Genomic DNA, 15,375 nt, shown 5'->3' on the forward strand with positions numbered 1-15,375 from the left:
AAACAATGACAAGAGCCATTTCCAATGTCTACTGGGAGCAAAGAAGGGACAGGATGACTGCACCTTTGATAGCTGCGGAGAAAGGGGCATTTCACCATGGACAGCTTTGCTCTCCCCTGCAGCTACACCTACCACCATTCCTTCTGCCTTTGTTTTTATGGTTGGGTAGAGGGAGTAGCTGCTACTTAAATCTCTGTCCTCCCTTCCACCCAGAAGCAACAGCATACAGACAAGACTGAGCAGTTATCTGAAAAGTGACCAGAGGAACAGTCAAAAGGTGCAGTTACTTTGGAATCTAAACAATACAAACACACAGACACACAATCAGGTGTGCAATTTTGCTAAGGGTAATTAAATGTTACATTATTGGCCTTATTTCTGCTCCAGTAAATAGTATCGCATACTTGCTTCTCCCAGTGTCCCAGATTTACATACCCAGAGAGAATAATCATTTACTTGGTTGTTTAATCAAACACAAAACAATATAGTCTTAGTTTGCCAACAGCACACAAATTGATTCTTGGTATGAAGCGAACTTCAACAGGAGGCAGGCAAACTGTTAACACACCATTGAAAAATGCCAAGAGAAGCTCTTGATGGGAGGTGTTCCTCCAGCGATTGCACACATTTCCTTCAGAGTCCTCCTCCAAGGATTTCTTAGACTATCCAATACTGTAATGACATCTTCTAAAATTCCATTCAGCCTTACCAAAATATCAATCCCATGTACCTCAGCGGTTTTGGGTGAGATTAGAAAATGAAAATTCATTTACTTTTGTCTCTCCTCATAGTTCTGACAAATTGGGCACTGAAAGACAATGTCTTTGAAATGGCAAGAGAGAAACAAGAAACTTCCAACTTTGAATCTGATCCTGCATTCCAGTCTGTGTTACCCATTTGCTGACCAAGACTGGATTTTTAAAAGCAAACTGCACCAAGATAAATACTGTCATTAATATTGTCAATATGCCTTGCCGTGACTGTTTGAAAATGCACTTCTTGCACATTTCAAATACCAACAGAGCATTACCTTCAAAGTATGGGGATAAGATTATTCCTTCTTTACACACATGGGACCTTGCCAAAACAAGTTACAAAAAACATCCTTTACAATGCAGATTTTGCTTCTGGATCTTGCCAATCAAGTGTACAGCCTAAACACATTACAGAACACAACCCTGAAAGGGAAATGTATGTAAAAGAAAACACTGTGAAAGCAAAAGTTTGCTGATGTAAAGATACCACGTTACCCCCTTCTCAATCTCCCAAGATTTAGCTAAGCAAGTACTGTGCTGTGCCATATGTCACCCAAAGCTGAAACATGTAAGATGTTTGTGATCAGCCTCATTACAAGAATCACTTATCCCTGCTTGGACAAAAAGGATTTAAAGCCTGAAAGGCTCCAATAGTAAATTTCCAGGGCTCAGCCAGTCATTCTGGCCTTTCTTCCATATGTGACTTTGGAAGAAGCCTCAGAGTGACAGCAGCACATGGATGGTACATCCAAGTCCTTGAGCACTGAATTACCAACCAAGAGTAAAGGCGGACAACGTATGGAAAGTGGGAACAACTGGAATTTTTGGGTTTTGAATTCCCTGCTCCTGTTGCCTAGTCCCCCACAAGTCAAGATGGCAACAGCAGCTACACCTTTCTCAGCAAGAGTTCCACAGATCCATGTGGAGGTAAGGCAGAAACAGAGATGTGGCTGGGGCAAGCAGAGCAGATCCAACACTACTGGCACATATTACTAGCTGATGTCACTAAGCCAGGATGGAGGAAGGAAACCATCAGCATGAACCACACATGAGGCTTCCCAGGTGTCTAGCAAAGATGCAGACAGACAACAGCTCAGGCAATGTTATCCATGCTGTTTTCTTTTTTTAACCTTGGTAAAACACAACACTGATGAAATCCCAAAGCTTGCAGGTATAATCAAGCCACTCGGGACACATTCACTCCACTTTAAAAGAGAGTTTAACTGTCATTGCTTTCCTGAAAGAAGCTTGGTAATTTTATTTTGGGGGTGGGGGGCTGTGATAAAAAAAACACCTGGTAGAGTCAGTCCTAGACTTCTCAGACCATTTCCTGAGCTTCGCTGTGAGGGAGGCCATTATAGTTAAAACCAGCTTAACTAATATTGCAGAACCTGGGGATCTTTAGCTCTTTGTTTTTGTTTTTAAAGAACTGCAGCACCTCACAGAACTGTAATTCCCAAAGTTCCTTGAAAGCCATACAAGTTTGGATTTGGGTTTACAGTCCCCATCCCCCATGAAGACATTGCAGAAAGCTTTGTCTGTGCTAGAGCACATACTGCTGGTAGTAATGAAACAGGGTGTGATTTTTTCTTAGGAGAGAGGTTACTTTGGAAATCCCAAGTTTTCTGGTTCCTTCTGCAGCTGAAGTGGGGGCCTTACAAGAGCAACACCACTAAGCCTGCTGAATGGGAAAGGATACAAATTCACAATTACTAGAGAACTGACAAATAACAGTTTCATGCTAAATATATATATTCACATCAAACACGCACATGCTACTGTCAAAAGTAAAAAATGTGGCATTCAGAACTACGCTAAACATGTTTTCCCCGATTTGTTGTGGTTGTGAACTTCAAAAAAGGTTGTGCAGTTAGAACCATCCCACGTTTGACACTCATTTTCCATCACTGCTGTCCAATGAAGAAGTGCTTGTTTTCCTTCCAAGAAATCAGCAGCCCTCAAACAGACCATGGCACTAACTGACCTCCATGGCATAAAGTCCCCTTTGGCTGGCACAGCAACAAATCCAAGTGCTAAGACAGGGCTGGAGTCACTGATCATGTGGAAATGCCCAATTCAAACGAGCAGCTAAGACGAAAAAATGGCCTGCCAAGAGGGAATAAGGGTTGCACGCCTCAGCATCACACTAATCTCTTCTGCTGGTTTTGCATTCAGGGCACCCCAGGTGGAAACAGCTCTCTTTTGGAGGCAAGAGCTAGTGTCGTAGACTGTTTGCAGAAGGCGACATGGAGGACTTGCTCAAGGGTGTCACCACGAATCCGCTGCTTAAGTCCAGGCCTCGGCCTTCTTTTTCCTAGAATTGAAATGCCAAAAATACTTCAGTTTGGTGGCATTTCTAAATGGCAGGCTTTCAGCCAGAAAAGGAAGCATGTTTGTAATGAAACACAGGGCTTTTATTTTCTGCAAGGCTGTGGGCAAGAAATTCCACATGGAATCTGGCACCTGCTGTGGAAACTGAGAATCGTAACTTTCATCATCAATAAGCAATGATTTCCCCACCCCCAAGAGCTTTTTGGTTGCTGACAGTAGCCATGGGTGAAGCCAGAGGAGACTAGGCAGAGTTTCTACTGACCAGGGCAAGTTCTGATCCTTGGTACAGCTGCCAGACCTCCTTTGACTATTACTCCATGCTACCTAGCCTCTATTGCCATGCCAAGTAACCTTAGTAATCCATGCCCTCCCCTTGCCATCTTGCCCTCTGCCGCTCTGGCCTTTGCAAACCCTCATGACAACCAGGGGCACAGATAGCCATATATAAAAATTTACACACCATCTCCATACAAACATACACACATTATGTGTATATGCACACATTTTTCTTAGAGCAATATACACAATGTTGAGTTTCAACCTTGTTGAGTTTCAGATTCTGTGCATCTGCATTGAAGTAAGAATTATTTTTCTTTCCCTTACAATTTCTGCCTTAACCAACCTTTTGAAACTGGCCCCTTTGCTATTTCAAACCCTCCTTATCAAGACTAAATATTAAAAGATCAGTGTTTAAGATTTCACAATAACAACAGTTCTGAATTGTTAAATGCAACTGGTTTTGGGGTTTCACATGCATTACTTCAAACTGACTTGTTTTGGACCACAGGTTTCCAGTATTTTTTTTAAAAAAATTCTGGAGCGAAACTTGTGCAGTGGACACACATTTCACCACTGAGGTTCACTAAAAGCATTTTGAGACCCCCCCCCCAAGCCCCAAAACTCCTATACCAACTTAAGACATGAATCTTGATAGCTATGCAAATTAACAAAAATGGTGTCTTATCAAACTGTCAATGAGCAACTTTTTGGTCATAATACTTTTAGTCTCAGTTTCCCCATTGATAAAAAAAGAACCACCACCCCAAGTTACATTTGAAAACCACTCCGCCCCATCCAGAGTGCTATAGTTTGGCCAAACCGAAAACCAGGGCCAACCCTCTCTTCCTGAACTGAGGTCCTCTTTCTCACTCTCAGAACACAGAAGCTGGGAAGGAGCCCCAATTACTTTGCATGCAGAAAGCCCCAAAATCAGTTTTTTGTTTCCTCACTTAAAAGGCTCTTAGGAAGCAGAACTGGGAAAGTGATCTCTCTCTGCTCAATATGCCCAAGAGTCACTCCCAGTTACACCAACTTGCCTGGCCATTCAATGTGTGCTTTCTGAGCTTTGAAGTACTTACAGCTCTGTAATCCAGGAACATTTCTTTAAATGCGAGGAAGTCAGTAAATGTGAGAAGCATGTCAAAAATATCCCCTGCAATTTCATCCTTGTGCTGCCTGTAATTGAAGGATTTAGATTCATCATTAAAACAGCAAGACATTCTAGATTTTAAAAGGCATTGAGAAAAGATGCATTACAAAAGCTAAAGAGGAAAATGCCTATCAAAAAAAGTTCCATTTTCTCTTTAAATTAGCCACTTGCACAGAGTAATTTGTACTGAAAATAATGGGACTAAGGGGTGCTTCACACACTGTCACCAAGTAATTATCCAAAGAAAATGTAGTTCAAAGTTGTACACATCCTAGATTTTAAGCTTAATCATTATTCTGTCTTGCATCAGGGGGTGCTTCCCTCATCGTCCCCCCCCCCTTTGAAAATGCACAGATAGCAGCCCACAGAAATTTCTGCAGCTTCAGAATCTGAAGGGGAGTGGGAATGCTGTTGCTGCAATCACAGTCACTTCTGCCAACTGCATTCATGGATGTCTGATTTACAGCTTTTCCTCAGCTGTGTGTGCCCAAGGGTGGTGATGGAGGGGATACTGGGCAAACAGGCTCTAAGCTGTTACTAAACAAAGGGATGGATCTGCTCGCTAAGGAGCAGAATATCCATTTAACATCAGTTTTCATTATGCAGCCATCAGGAATGATCAACAATATGAAATCTTCAAGAAGGTTTCTATAAATGGCATGGGATTGCATGGGCCTTGATCTGCAAAGGAGGCTGGGATGGGCACCACTGGCTAAGCATAGAACAGTCTTCTCTTTTCGTGGAAGTGACTTAATAGCCCATTGTTTACATTTGTGCATATCATTAACATTTGGGCCTCAGCGCATGACATATATGAATGATGTACAGCGGTCTTCTTCCTGTTTTACATTATATCTAAATGGGAAAAAGGGGGTAAGGTCTGTTGGACACTCTTAAAGGTAAAGGGACCCCTGACCATCAGGTCCAGTCGTGACCGACTCTGGGGTTGCGCGCTCATCTCGCTCAAGAGGCCGGGAGCCGGCGCTTGTCTGCAGACAGCTTGTCATGTGGCCAGCATGACTAAGCCTCTTCTGGCGAACCAGCGCAGCACACGGAAACGTCGTTTACCTTCCCGCCCGAGAGCGGTCCCTATCTATCTACTTGCACTTTGAGGTGCTTTCGAACTGCTAGGTTGGCAGGAGCTGGGACCGAGCAACGGGAGCCCACCCCGTCGCGGGGATTCGAACCGCCGACCTTCCAATCAGCAAGTCCTAGGCTCTGTGGTTTAACCCACAGCGCCATTCTGTGGACACTCTTAGGGGATGCTATTTCACAGATGTACTGACATTATAGAGAGCAACCTGCTCAGAGGACCACATGACTGCATTTCAGAGAAGGGCAGACCCTGGGGCAAGGAGTCTGCAGCAGAGCTTAAAATAGGTGGATTCACATCTGAGAGAAGATGTTCCCAAAATTCAAAGCCCAACCCTACTCAATAAGGAGCCTTTAGAACAAGTTAATGCAATGAAGATGAAAAAGAAATGGAAAGCAAAGGATCCAACTTACTGTAATGACAAGGTGAAGGCAGACATGCTGAAACCAGGAATCCTGTCCAAGAGCTTTTCTTCAATGTATTTTTCAACTAAGCATATCTGAAGTGAGAAGCACTGTATTATTATTTTCCAGCTGAGGATGACAGGGAGCAAATATTGTAGTTTACCATCTCACAAAGAAGTGTTTTGATCTAGACAGATCAGGTGCAGCTTACTAGACTGTCAATGGCTGGACCACATTTTGGATCCAAATATGAGAGATGTTACAGGTAACAACAGGATACAACCAGTTAAAATATGTAGAGCTGAGTCTCTGCCTTGAGGAAGTAATTTGTTCTGTTCATTACCCTTAAGTTATAAGAACACTATGGGTCCTTACTCTGGGTAATGATGGGAGTACCCTGACCATCATTGGATATAACCCCCAAATTTCAGAACCCAACTAGAGACTTGCAAGCTACCATAAGGATCTTTCAGAAACCACATGTGCCTCAGCAGCAATCAGTGTTGCCAGCGTTTAAACCAGCTCTTGCAACTGTGCCCTTAACAACCCTTTAATCTGCAACAATTATGAAAACTTTCACAAGAAGCTAAGCTGTTACAAAAGATGCCATGTTGGGACAGCAACCAGCCTGGGCCCCTCCCCTCTAGTCACTGAGCAAACTTTGTAGCAGGAAAACCTTCCTGGCACAGTGAACAAAGTGATGGTACGGCTCAGAGAAGCACACTGGATGGTCAGCAGCACCAACTTAGTGCCCTCCAGATGTTTTGGACTACAGCTCACATCCATGCTGGCCGGGGCTTATGGGAGTTATAGTTTAAAACAAACAAACAGTGAAGGGGCACCAGGTTGATAAAGGCTGGCCTTCAGCACCTGCACTGAGGTCTCAGGTCCCTCTGAGGGTGTGAGAGGAGCCTCAACATCCTGAAGCAGGGCTGCTCTCTCTCTTATGGTTCACAGGTTACACTTGCTGCTGAAACACAGAATCCAATTTTTTTCACAGGGTGGCAAATGTTCAAAAGACAAAGCCCACCATCATATGCAAGTGATAACGATCAAAACAGGACATATGCACTCACATATTCATTAAAAATAGGAGTGTAGATGAGCTTATTTTCCTCCGTATCATCAAACTCTTGGTAGTATTTGTCCATGAAGTTCCTTTGTATAAGCTGGAAGTCATCATCTGAAATCACAACACAGTTGCATTCAGTCGAAAGACAGTGACTACATTCATTGGTGTGCTGTCCTCAGCTTAGGATCCAGTACATGGTGACCCTCATAGCTGCAACGACAGCACAGCTGCAGCTGACGGAGGCCCAATCCATGCAGTAGCTTCTCTATCTTGCTAGCTCGCTAAGCCTCTGGCAGGATGAAGAGTTTAGTTTCTCTCACTGACACAAACAAGGCAGAGCCTGATTAAAAGACTTTTGGCAAGTTTCACCCAGGGAACAGCTGGATAATGAACATATGAGGCAACATCAGTTCCCTGGAGAAGTCAGCATACACACAGTTCCAATCCTTCATCCAGAATCAATTAATCAGGCATAAATTTTGCCACTGTAATTGCAACACGGCTGTCAAGCACTTCTCCATGAAAGGGATTGACTGGTTGTTTCAAGCCGCCTACTGGGCAGTACCTCAGGCACCACCTATTTATTGAATGTTTCATTGAAAGGCAAGTATCTATCAACAAGTGTGGACCCACAATAAAACATTGTGGTGCATCCCCAGCCCTCAACAGGAGCTCTCATCATGGGGTCCAGCTGTTTAGGAGCAGGAACCTTGTTCAGAACTTGATGCAGTAGGTGGAGGCAAGAAAGGAAAAGCAGGCAGAATAAGAAGAAAATTTACATGAGAACTCTGCTTCCATGTCCAAGGAAAAGAATACAAGTACCACCTTCAGCCAGGCACAAATGCCAACCACCGAACACTTTCCCACGTGCTGATACTGCACAAAGAAGAGTGTGGTGGGTATCTATTTTATTTATTAGTTCGCTATCTCTTCTTTTGGCACCTCAGGAGCCCTCAAAGCGACTTGCAAAATACATAAACAATAATATCATCTAGACCGACTTCCCCTCAACCTACAGTGGTACTTCGGGTTAAGTACTTAATTCGTTCTGGAGGTCCATACTTAACCTGAAACTGTTCTTAACCTGAAGCACCACTTTAGCTAATGGGGCCTCCTGCTGCTGCTGCGCCGCTGGAGAACAATTTCTGTTCTCATCCTGAAGCAAAGTTCTTAACCTGAAGCACTATTTCTGGGTTAGTGGAGTCTGTAACCTGAAGCGTATGTAACCCGAGGTACCACTGTAGTGCTTTTTAGATAGTTCGTATCTCAGGTTGGGAAAGGTCTGGTCTAGACTATGATGTATTTGTATAAAAACCAGTGCTGACAAAATCCACCCCAGAATCAGAACTGAAGATAAGATCAAAACAATTCCTCTAAAATATCCCAGTGTATAACAATAAGAATAGAAATAACAATAAGAAGAGATGCACCTTGGCAGTCCCTTTTGAGCAGTGCTACCTTAAGAAAAACATACCCATTATTATATCTTCTAAATAGCCAACAACAGCATCGAACTCAGCATCCGATGGTGAAGAGCTAAAATGAGAGACAGCCAAGTTGGATTCAGGTTACTATGGAAGGTGAAATACACATAAACATAACAATCCAGGGCACACAGAATAATGCTTACTGCCTTTATGGCACACATGAGCATACAAAATACTTCCAGCACATATATTACTCAGTAATGTTTTCATCAGTCCTGTAAAGTGGAGGTACACTATCACCCCCCTGTTACAGAGAATAACTTCAAACTAAGAGAAAGAACCATTTGCCTATGGCTATTTTAAGTGCATTTGCTGTCAAAGTGAGATTTCATACCAGAGACTTCCTGGCTTACAGCTTTAAGTCTCTAAGCCACTGCAGTAATGCTTTTTTCTACCTGAACTGAGTCCTCCTCCCCAGATTCCGCTACATTCAGAGAGAAGCTGATGTTTATTCAAACACAAGTTACTCAAAGAATTATTTTATGGTGACGTTCTTCTGCATTGCAGACAAGATTTAACCAAGGACAGTCACCCTGATGAGAAGCAGTTCCTTGCCTTGCCTCAGGCAAGTCTGATCTCAGACTTGGACTGGGTTCAACCTGTACTTTATCCATGAAGAAACTAGGCAAGGTTTTAGATAAGGCATCATCCTTCAGTTTCTTCTTCCTCATCACTGAGTAGGAATAAGAGTGATGTGCCTAACAGCTGATGTTCTACTGCAGGGATGGCCAACTCCCAAGAGACTGTGGGAATTAAAAAATGGCAGTGATGTCAATTGTTGAACTTTTTTTATGGAGGAGGAAAGCCCTGTTTTGGGGGAGTTCAAAGCTAAGCTGTTGGCCATTCTTAGGGAGAAAGGGAAACAGCCACTCACCAACAGATCGCTGGGGAGACAAACAGCCTCACTGAGTAAACTCTGTCTTCCATTCTGCAGATCGTGCAACAATGGAGGGTGGGGCTGAATTCTATTTTACCAATGCTAAGCAAAGGGACCCAGCGATCGACCGCGATCTACCAAAACCTCCTGGGGATCTACCAGTAGATCGCGATCAACCTGTTGGACATCCCTGTCCTAATGGAAGCAAGGAAGAGGCTGTTCCTAACCCAAGCCTGGTGGAGGAGACACTGTTGCTACTTGCTGCCATCTAGCCACATACAGAAGGGATAACAGCAATCCCTCCAGATCAGAATATAGTTGTTTTTGCAATTCAAAAGCAGAATCGCTTTGGCTTGATTCAGGCATTATATTAAAAGTCAGGGTCCATAAAAGAGCTGGGGTTATCCACTGAACTTAACTGACAGGAAATTTGTAACAGACAAATAAAGTACTTCTATATACAGCACTTAACTAAATCATCACACAATGCTTCATTAACTTGTGGGATTTACCACCTCAAGATGTGATGATGGCCACTAGCTTATATGGCTTTTAAAAAGGAGGATGGAAATCAATTTCTGGGGTGAGCAACCTATGGCCCTACAGATTTGGCCAGGATTGATGGAAGCTATAGTGTAACAATATTTGGAAGGCATTGATCTATCATTGATCCATTACTGATCTATATCCATGAGAAAGAAAAATCTTTATGAGTCAGTCTTGATTGTAGTTTAAAATTTAACACTGAAACCAACTATTAATAAAGTTAGAAAATAACATATCACCAAGCAATGTTCCCACCTTAAAAAGTACCAGAAATATTGCATCATAAGCTTTTGTGGACTAGAGAGCCTATTCTATCATCTAGGCTCAAGTCCACAGAAGCACATGCCATAAAAAAACCCATCTTCTCCTAACTGTTAAAACTTCCTATTGGCTTTAACAATTCAAACTGCAGAAACAGAAATATACTTACATGGACACACCAAAGTTTTCTTCTTCTAAAGTTTCCATCGTGGCTTTGTCACCTGTTTTATAATGTAAAGCTTTGAATACTTTAATCCTCAGGGTGTAATACTTGGCTGTCAGTCATCCTGTCTTCAATGTCAGGTCTCAAGCCTATCTGAAAATATTACACCACCTCCACATCTAGAAATAACCATTGATTATGACTTGTTTTCTATTTCCTGGAAAACAGTGGGCAACAAATGAACTATACATACAAGTAAGCAGCAGAATAGGTTTGCCTGAAACAAAAGCAAGTTATCCCACTGCACTGGAATTGGTGGATCTGAAAGTATGGAATCCCAAGACTTTGGATTTGGAAACGGGCAGCAGAAATCCACAGAATTTATAGACTCACAAATACATTGTGGGTGCCACTTATCACAACTAGGGTTTGCCAGACGTACAAGAAGTCTTGCTTGTTTGCAATTATCAAGGGCCTCTGTTATACGGTCCAGGAGCATTTGGATTCTCTTGGCTGTCAGGGGGGAAAGTTCTAGATCAGTCCACTCTCTACTGTACTAGCTTTCCTGTTGCAAGGAGTTTTTGTTGATGAGAATTATTTTTAAAAATGTAATCCTCCAGAAGTAGTTGGGACAGTTCATTTTACTACCACCTAATTCTACTGCACTCCCAGACCAAGCTGTAAGCACCAGCACCTGGGAGAGAGTCGGGTTCAAATCGTGACAAATCCGGGTTCACTGTGACCTTGGAGGCCACTCTCTCACTTCTGCCCAAACTACTTCACAAGGTTGTTGTGGAGCATAAAAGAGAACTACATACATGACATATTGAGCTTACTGGAGAAAAAAGTCGGATATAAATACAATCAATCAAATAACCTGCTTCTGGGGTTCTGGTTTGCCATTGTGTGGGGCGGGGAGGGCAGGGGCCCTACTGGACCCAAGGTTGGCCTGACCTGGCAGAGCAGTTCCAAGTCCCTAGCCAGCAGATAGAGCCTCCACATACTGACTCAGTCTACCTCTGAAGGCCAGGAGCGAGCCAGGACCCCCGGCCTACCTAGCAGGGCTCCTCTCAGGGCCACAGGGGACCCAGGAGTCCTAATCAAAGCCACCCCCTTCCGCCTTGGCTCCTACCTGTCCTCCTGCAGGCAGCGCCAGCTCGTCACTCCGCAGACCGACGAGTGGGACGAAGGCCTCGGCCTCCCCCATAGAGTTCGTTGCAAACGCCGCCGTCGCTTCTTTCTTTCTTCTTATTCCTCCTCCTCCTCCTCCTGCTGCTGCCTAGGAAACGGCCTCTTCCGGTAACGCACACCTACCTGACCAATCATTGTGAGGCTGAACGAACTGAGCCAATCACAGGAGGCTAGGCGGGACTTCTCTCCCGACCAATAAGAAACGTAAAAGGAGAGAACCAATCAGAGGAAGCGCGCGGGGGGCCCGGTTCTCTCCCTTCCAGCCTCACCGACCACGTGGCGGTGCCCAGTTTGGCTGAGCCGAGCAAAGTAGGCAGCGGCGGCAGCAGCAACAACTAAGATCCTTCCTGGAACTTGCTAAAGGCGACCCACCTAGTCCAGCATCATTTTTGCAGTGACCGACCCACGCCTGTGGCGTCTCCAAGCAGGATTTGAGCATATTAACCCTCTCACCCTCTTGTGGTTTCCTGCAGCTGGTATTCAGAAGGCATTGCTTCCTCTGACAGTGGAGGCAGAGCATGTCATAGCCATTGTGCATAGTAGCCCCCTCCTCCGTTAATTTATTCAGTCTTCTTTTAAAGGTATTAAAGTTGGTGGCCATCTTGCCTCCTGCGAAAGTTTCAGTGTTTACGGTAACTACGCGTCGAGTTTAAAAGTCGCCGAGCTCGGTGACTGTATCTGAAGTGTGTCTTCACATAGGCGGGCCTGTCTGCCGGAGCAGGCTAAAGACTCCGCTTGCCCAGCATCCTGCTGTCAGTGGCCAAACCAGTGGGTTCTTCTTTTGTTTATTGCAATTACACCCCACCTTTTTATCCCATGACATTTAATTCCCAACAACCCTGTGCGGTAGGTTAGACTGAGAGGCAGTGGCCACCCAGTGAGCTTCGTGGTTGACCAAACATGGGCAATGGTGTTGTATAGTGACGAATCCCTCCGGAAAGCAGTTTTCACATTGTGGGTCTATGTGTATACTATTTATCTTGCTTGAGATTATAACCTGTTGGGAGAGGGTCATCCTGACTAGATTCTTGTTTGCTTTCATGCTCTCCAGTGAAATGGAATGACACATGTCTCTTACACTGAAGGGCTTTCCTGCCTGTTTGCAAAACATTCACACCCACCCATCTGTCAGGAGCCACATGCCAAGCTAGGACAGAAGCATAATAAACATGTCAGCTGACATTGTTGATTTAGTAGTTACAGACTGAGGACCCACAATAATGTGCTTGTTACACAAGCATAACACAAAATCATGTGATTTTTATGGTAGGGTCAGCGAGGAAGGCTTGCTTTGAACACTTAACCATTAGATTGCTGTTGATCTCTGGTTGATTTGCTAATATGACAGCATCCTGACTTTAGTGTTTACTTGAATTGCAAAATAAAACTTTGCCACTCCCCTCCATTCCCCTGTGAAAAGGTATCCTTAAGAACAGGTGGAAATATCTCAAAATGAATTAACAAGTTTATTTAAGATCACACAGAGGGAAGATTTTTTGGCCCAGCAGCCCCCTACACACCCATTGTTCAAGGGGCACTGCCCAACTCTACTCTTCTTGGAATTGGGGGCTGTTTAGGCACCAAGACCATAGCCAGGGCAAGTGGCAAGGAGCTGTATCGGTGCCCTCTGTCCTATGTGTCCTTGGCAAGGGGCTGTATCAGTGCCTCTGAAGCAAGCGAGACAATGGACAAGAAACTCAAATTTTGCTTTTTGTCTAATAATGTCACAGGGTGACTGGGAAGAGGGTCCCACAGGGCTGCCGTGATGCCCCACACCAGCAACTGAATTACTCCACCAAGGCACCCAGAGGAGCCTCTGCACCTTGCCTGGCTGCCCAGGGGAGTGGAGGAGCAGCCCAGGGACCAGGCAAGCTCTTAGGTAGAGTGGAGACCTCTGATTTTTGTGCATAACACCCCTCCAGCCTGCCACCTTTGACTGCAGCCAACCTAATAAACCCCTGGGTGGGAGGTACAGCTTGTCTGGTACAGAAGGGAATTGTCACCCACCTAAGGAACTGCCTATACATAACTCAGCATCTTTGCTTGGCAAGAAGAGCGAAAGGCAGCAACACATCCTCAAACACAAAGCAGTAGAATACTTTGCAGGCTTATGGTCCCAAGCCCCAGTAAGCCAGCAGATGCACGGCCATAAGATGTGGTGAATGATCCACGGTGTTGGGGAAAGAAGCCATCAGAAGATTCATGCACCTTCCTCGCCCTTTCAGGTGAGACCAGATTCTAAAGCCCTGAACTTTGTACAACCATCTTATCTCCTCTTCCAAGGATGACTATGAGGGTATCTCTGCAGGAACCATGTTGGAGGCAGTGATTCTGAAAGGGCACCATCTTGCATCCTGCTAGGAATGTGGGAAGAGGGAGAACAGAGGGCTTGTTCAGGGGTTAAGGAAAGTGGTCTTGAATCAGGGACATCAGTCCAAGCAAAGCCTGTCAGGCCGGTAGCCCAATGAAGGGTTATCATAGGCAACAGCCCCCCCCATACACCTGGAGGTACTTTCCTGGATTAATATGGAGATGAAAATGCTGGATCTGGATGCCGAGTGGCACTTGCCAAGACATGGGGGGTACTTGGGTAAGGTACATAAGAAGCTGCCTTACACCAGGCCAAACCATTGGTCCCTCTAACTCAGTATTGTCTACACTGAGTGGTGGCGGCTCCCCAGGTTTCAGGCAGGTGTCTCTTCCAGCCATACCTTGATATGCCAGGGATTGAGCCTGGAACCCTCTAAATGCAAAGCAGATGCTGAATTGCTAAGGGTGGCTCTTCCCTGGGGGAAACAGACTATCCTTGCCTCTCAAAGGGTCTCCACCAATCAAATTTACAAGATGCCATAGAAAGTCTTCAACAAGTTGATGCAAGAGCAAGTCCTCTGCTGATGCATGTGCACCCAGTGTTCTTGAATTCCTACAGGCTAGACCAGGGCCTGGCCCCCAACGCACTCAAGCAGCAGGCACCATTCTAGGTAGTGTTATTGCAGCACATGGAGGCTCCTTGCAGGCTCAAAGGTTGCATGTTTCCTCCAAGAGGCTCTGCTCATCTTTCGCCTGGGTTCCAGAGCTGAACTTATCCTCGTTTTCAAGGCTGTTGTGGCCTCACCCTTCAAGCCACTGCACTCCATCTACTGCCGGGAGCTCAGCAACAAAAGTGGGGAAACTCAGGGTCCTCTTGGTCTGGAAGGAACTCTCTATCTGCCACCTGGGCAATATGGTCCTATGACCCAACCCTGACTTCTTGCCTAAGGTGAACTCAATCTTCCACAGGGCTCAGGAAATTACGCTTCCTCACCTCATGATCATGGTCCATCAGGAAAATACAGATTAGAACTTGGCATTTCCTGTCATAGCTTTTAAAACTCCTTGCAGGTTCAATAGTATTTTGATACCTAATGAGAAGGGTTTCAGTTCAGGAAGGTGAAAGACCAAAACCCATCTGAGAAGACAGAACCACTTGCAAGGACCCCAGTCTATTAGCTGAAAGTTCAACTGAAGGTTCCTTTCTAAAGAAACATATTTAGGGGTACAAATTACTAATTGAAAACTGGGCAGGGCCATGGATAAGACTATGTGGACTTGCCCGGCACTGAGTTGTCAGCTTTCAGTGACTACTGAAGATCTACTGTTCACCCAGGTTTTGGGGTATCTGTGTTGCTACACTTTGTAAACAGGTATTATTAAACTGTCTATGTGCTCTCAGCTGACATTACTGTTTATTGTTTGTTTGAGCAAAGAACTGTAGAGCTAGAAGAGA

General features: G+C 44.7%; 1 protein-coding gene across 2 annotated transcripts; it reads right to left on the reverse strand.

Annotated features, from left to right (window-relative positions):
- Positions 1-448: 448 nt before the first annotated feature.
- On the reverse strand, positions 449-11,712 carry ARL2BP (ARF like GTPase 2 binding protein). Of its 2 annotated transcripts, none has more exons than XM_081922735.1 (7): positions 11,551-11,712; positions 10,425-10,476; positions 8,559-8,620; positions 7,089-7,195; positions 6,022-6,107; positions 4,445-4,541; positions 449-3,069 (listed from the first exon to the last, which is right to left on the reverse strand). In XM_081922735.1, the coding sequence occupies exons 2-7, from the start codon at positions 10,460-10,462 to the stop codon at positions 2,971-2,973; spliced, it is 489 nt and encodes a 162-aa protein (XP_081778861.1). In that variant the 5' UTR covers positions 10,463-10,476; positions 11,551-11,712; the 3' UTR covers positions 449-2,970. The 2 variants fall into 2 exon arrangements, with proteins under 2 accessions (XP_081778861.1, XP_081778862.1); XM_081922736.1 differs by having other exon boundaries at positions 10,425-10,571.
- Positions 11,713-15,375: the final 3,663 nt, after the last annotated feature.

This window comes from Podarcis melisellensis, assembly GCF_964234715.1.
Source record: "Podarcis melisellensis genome assembly, chromosome: 8".
Classification (NCBI taxonomy): Eukaryota; Metazoa; Chordata; class Lepidosauria; order Squamata; family Lacertidae; genus Podarcis; species Podarcis melisellensis.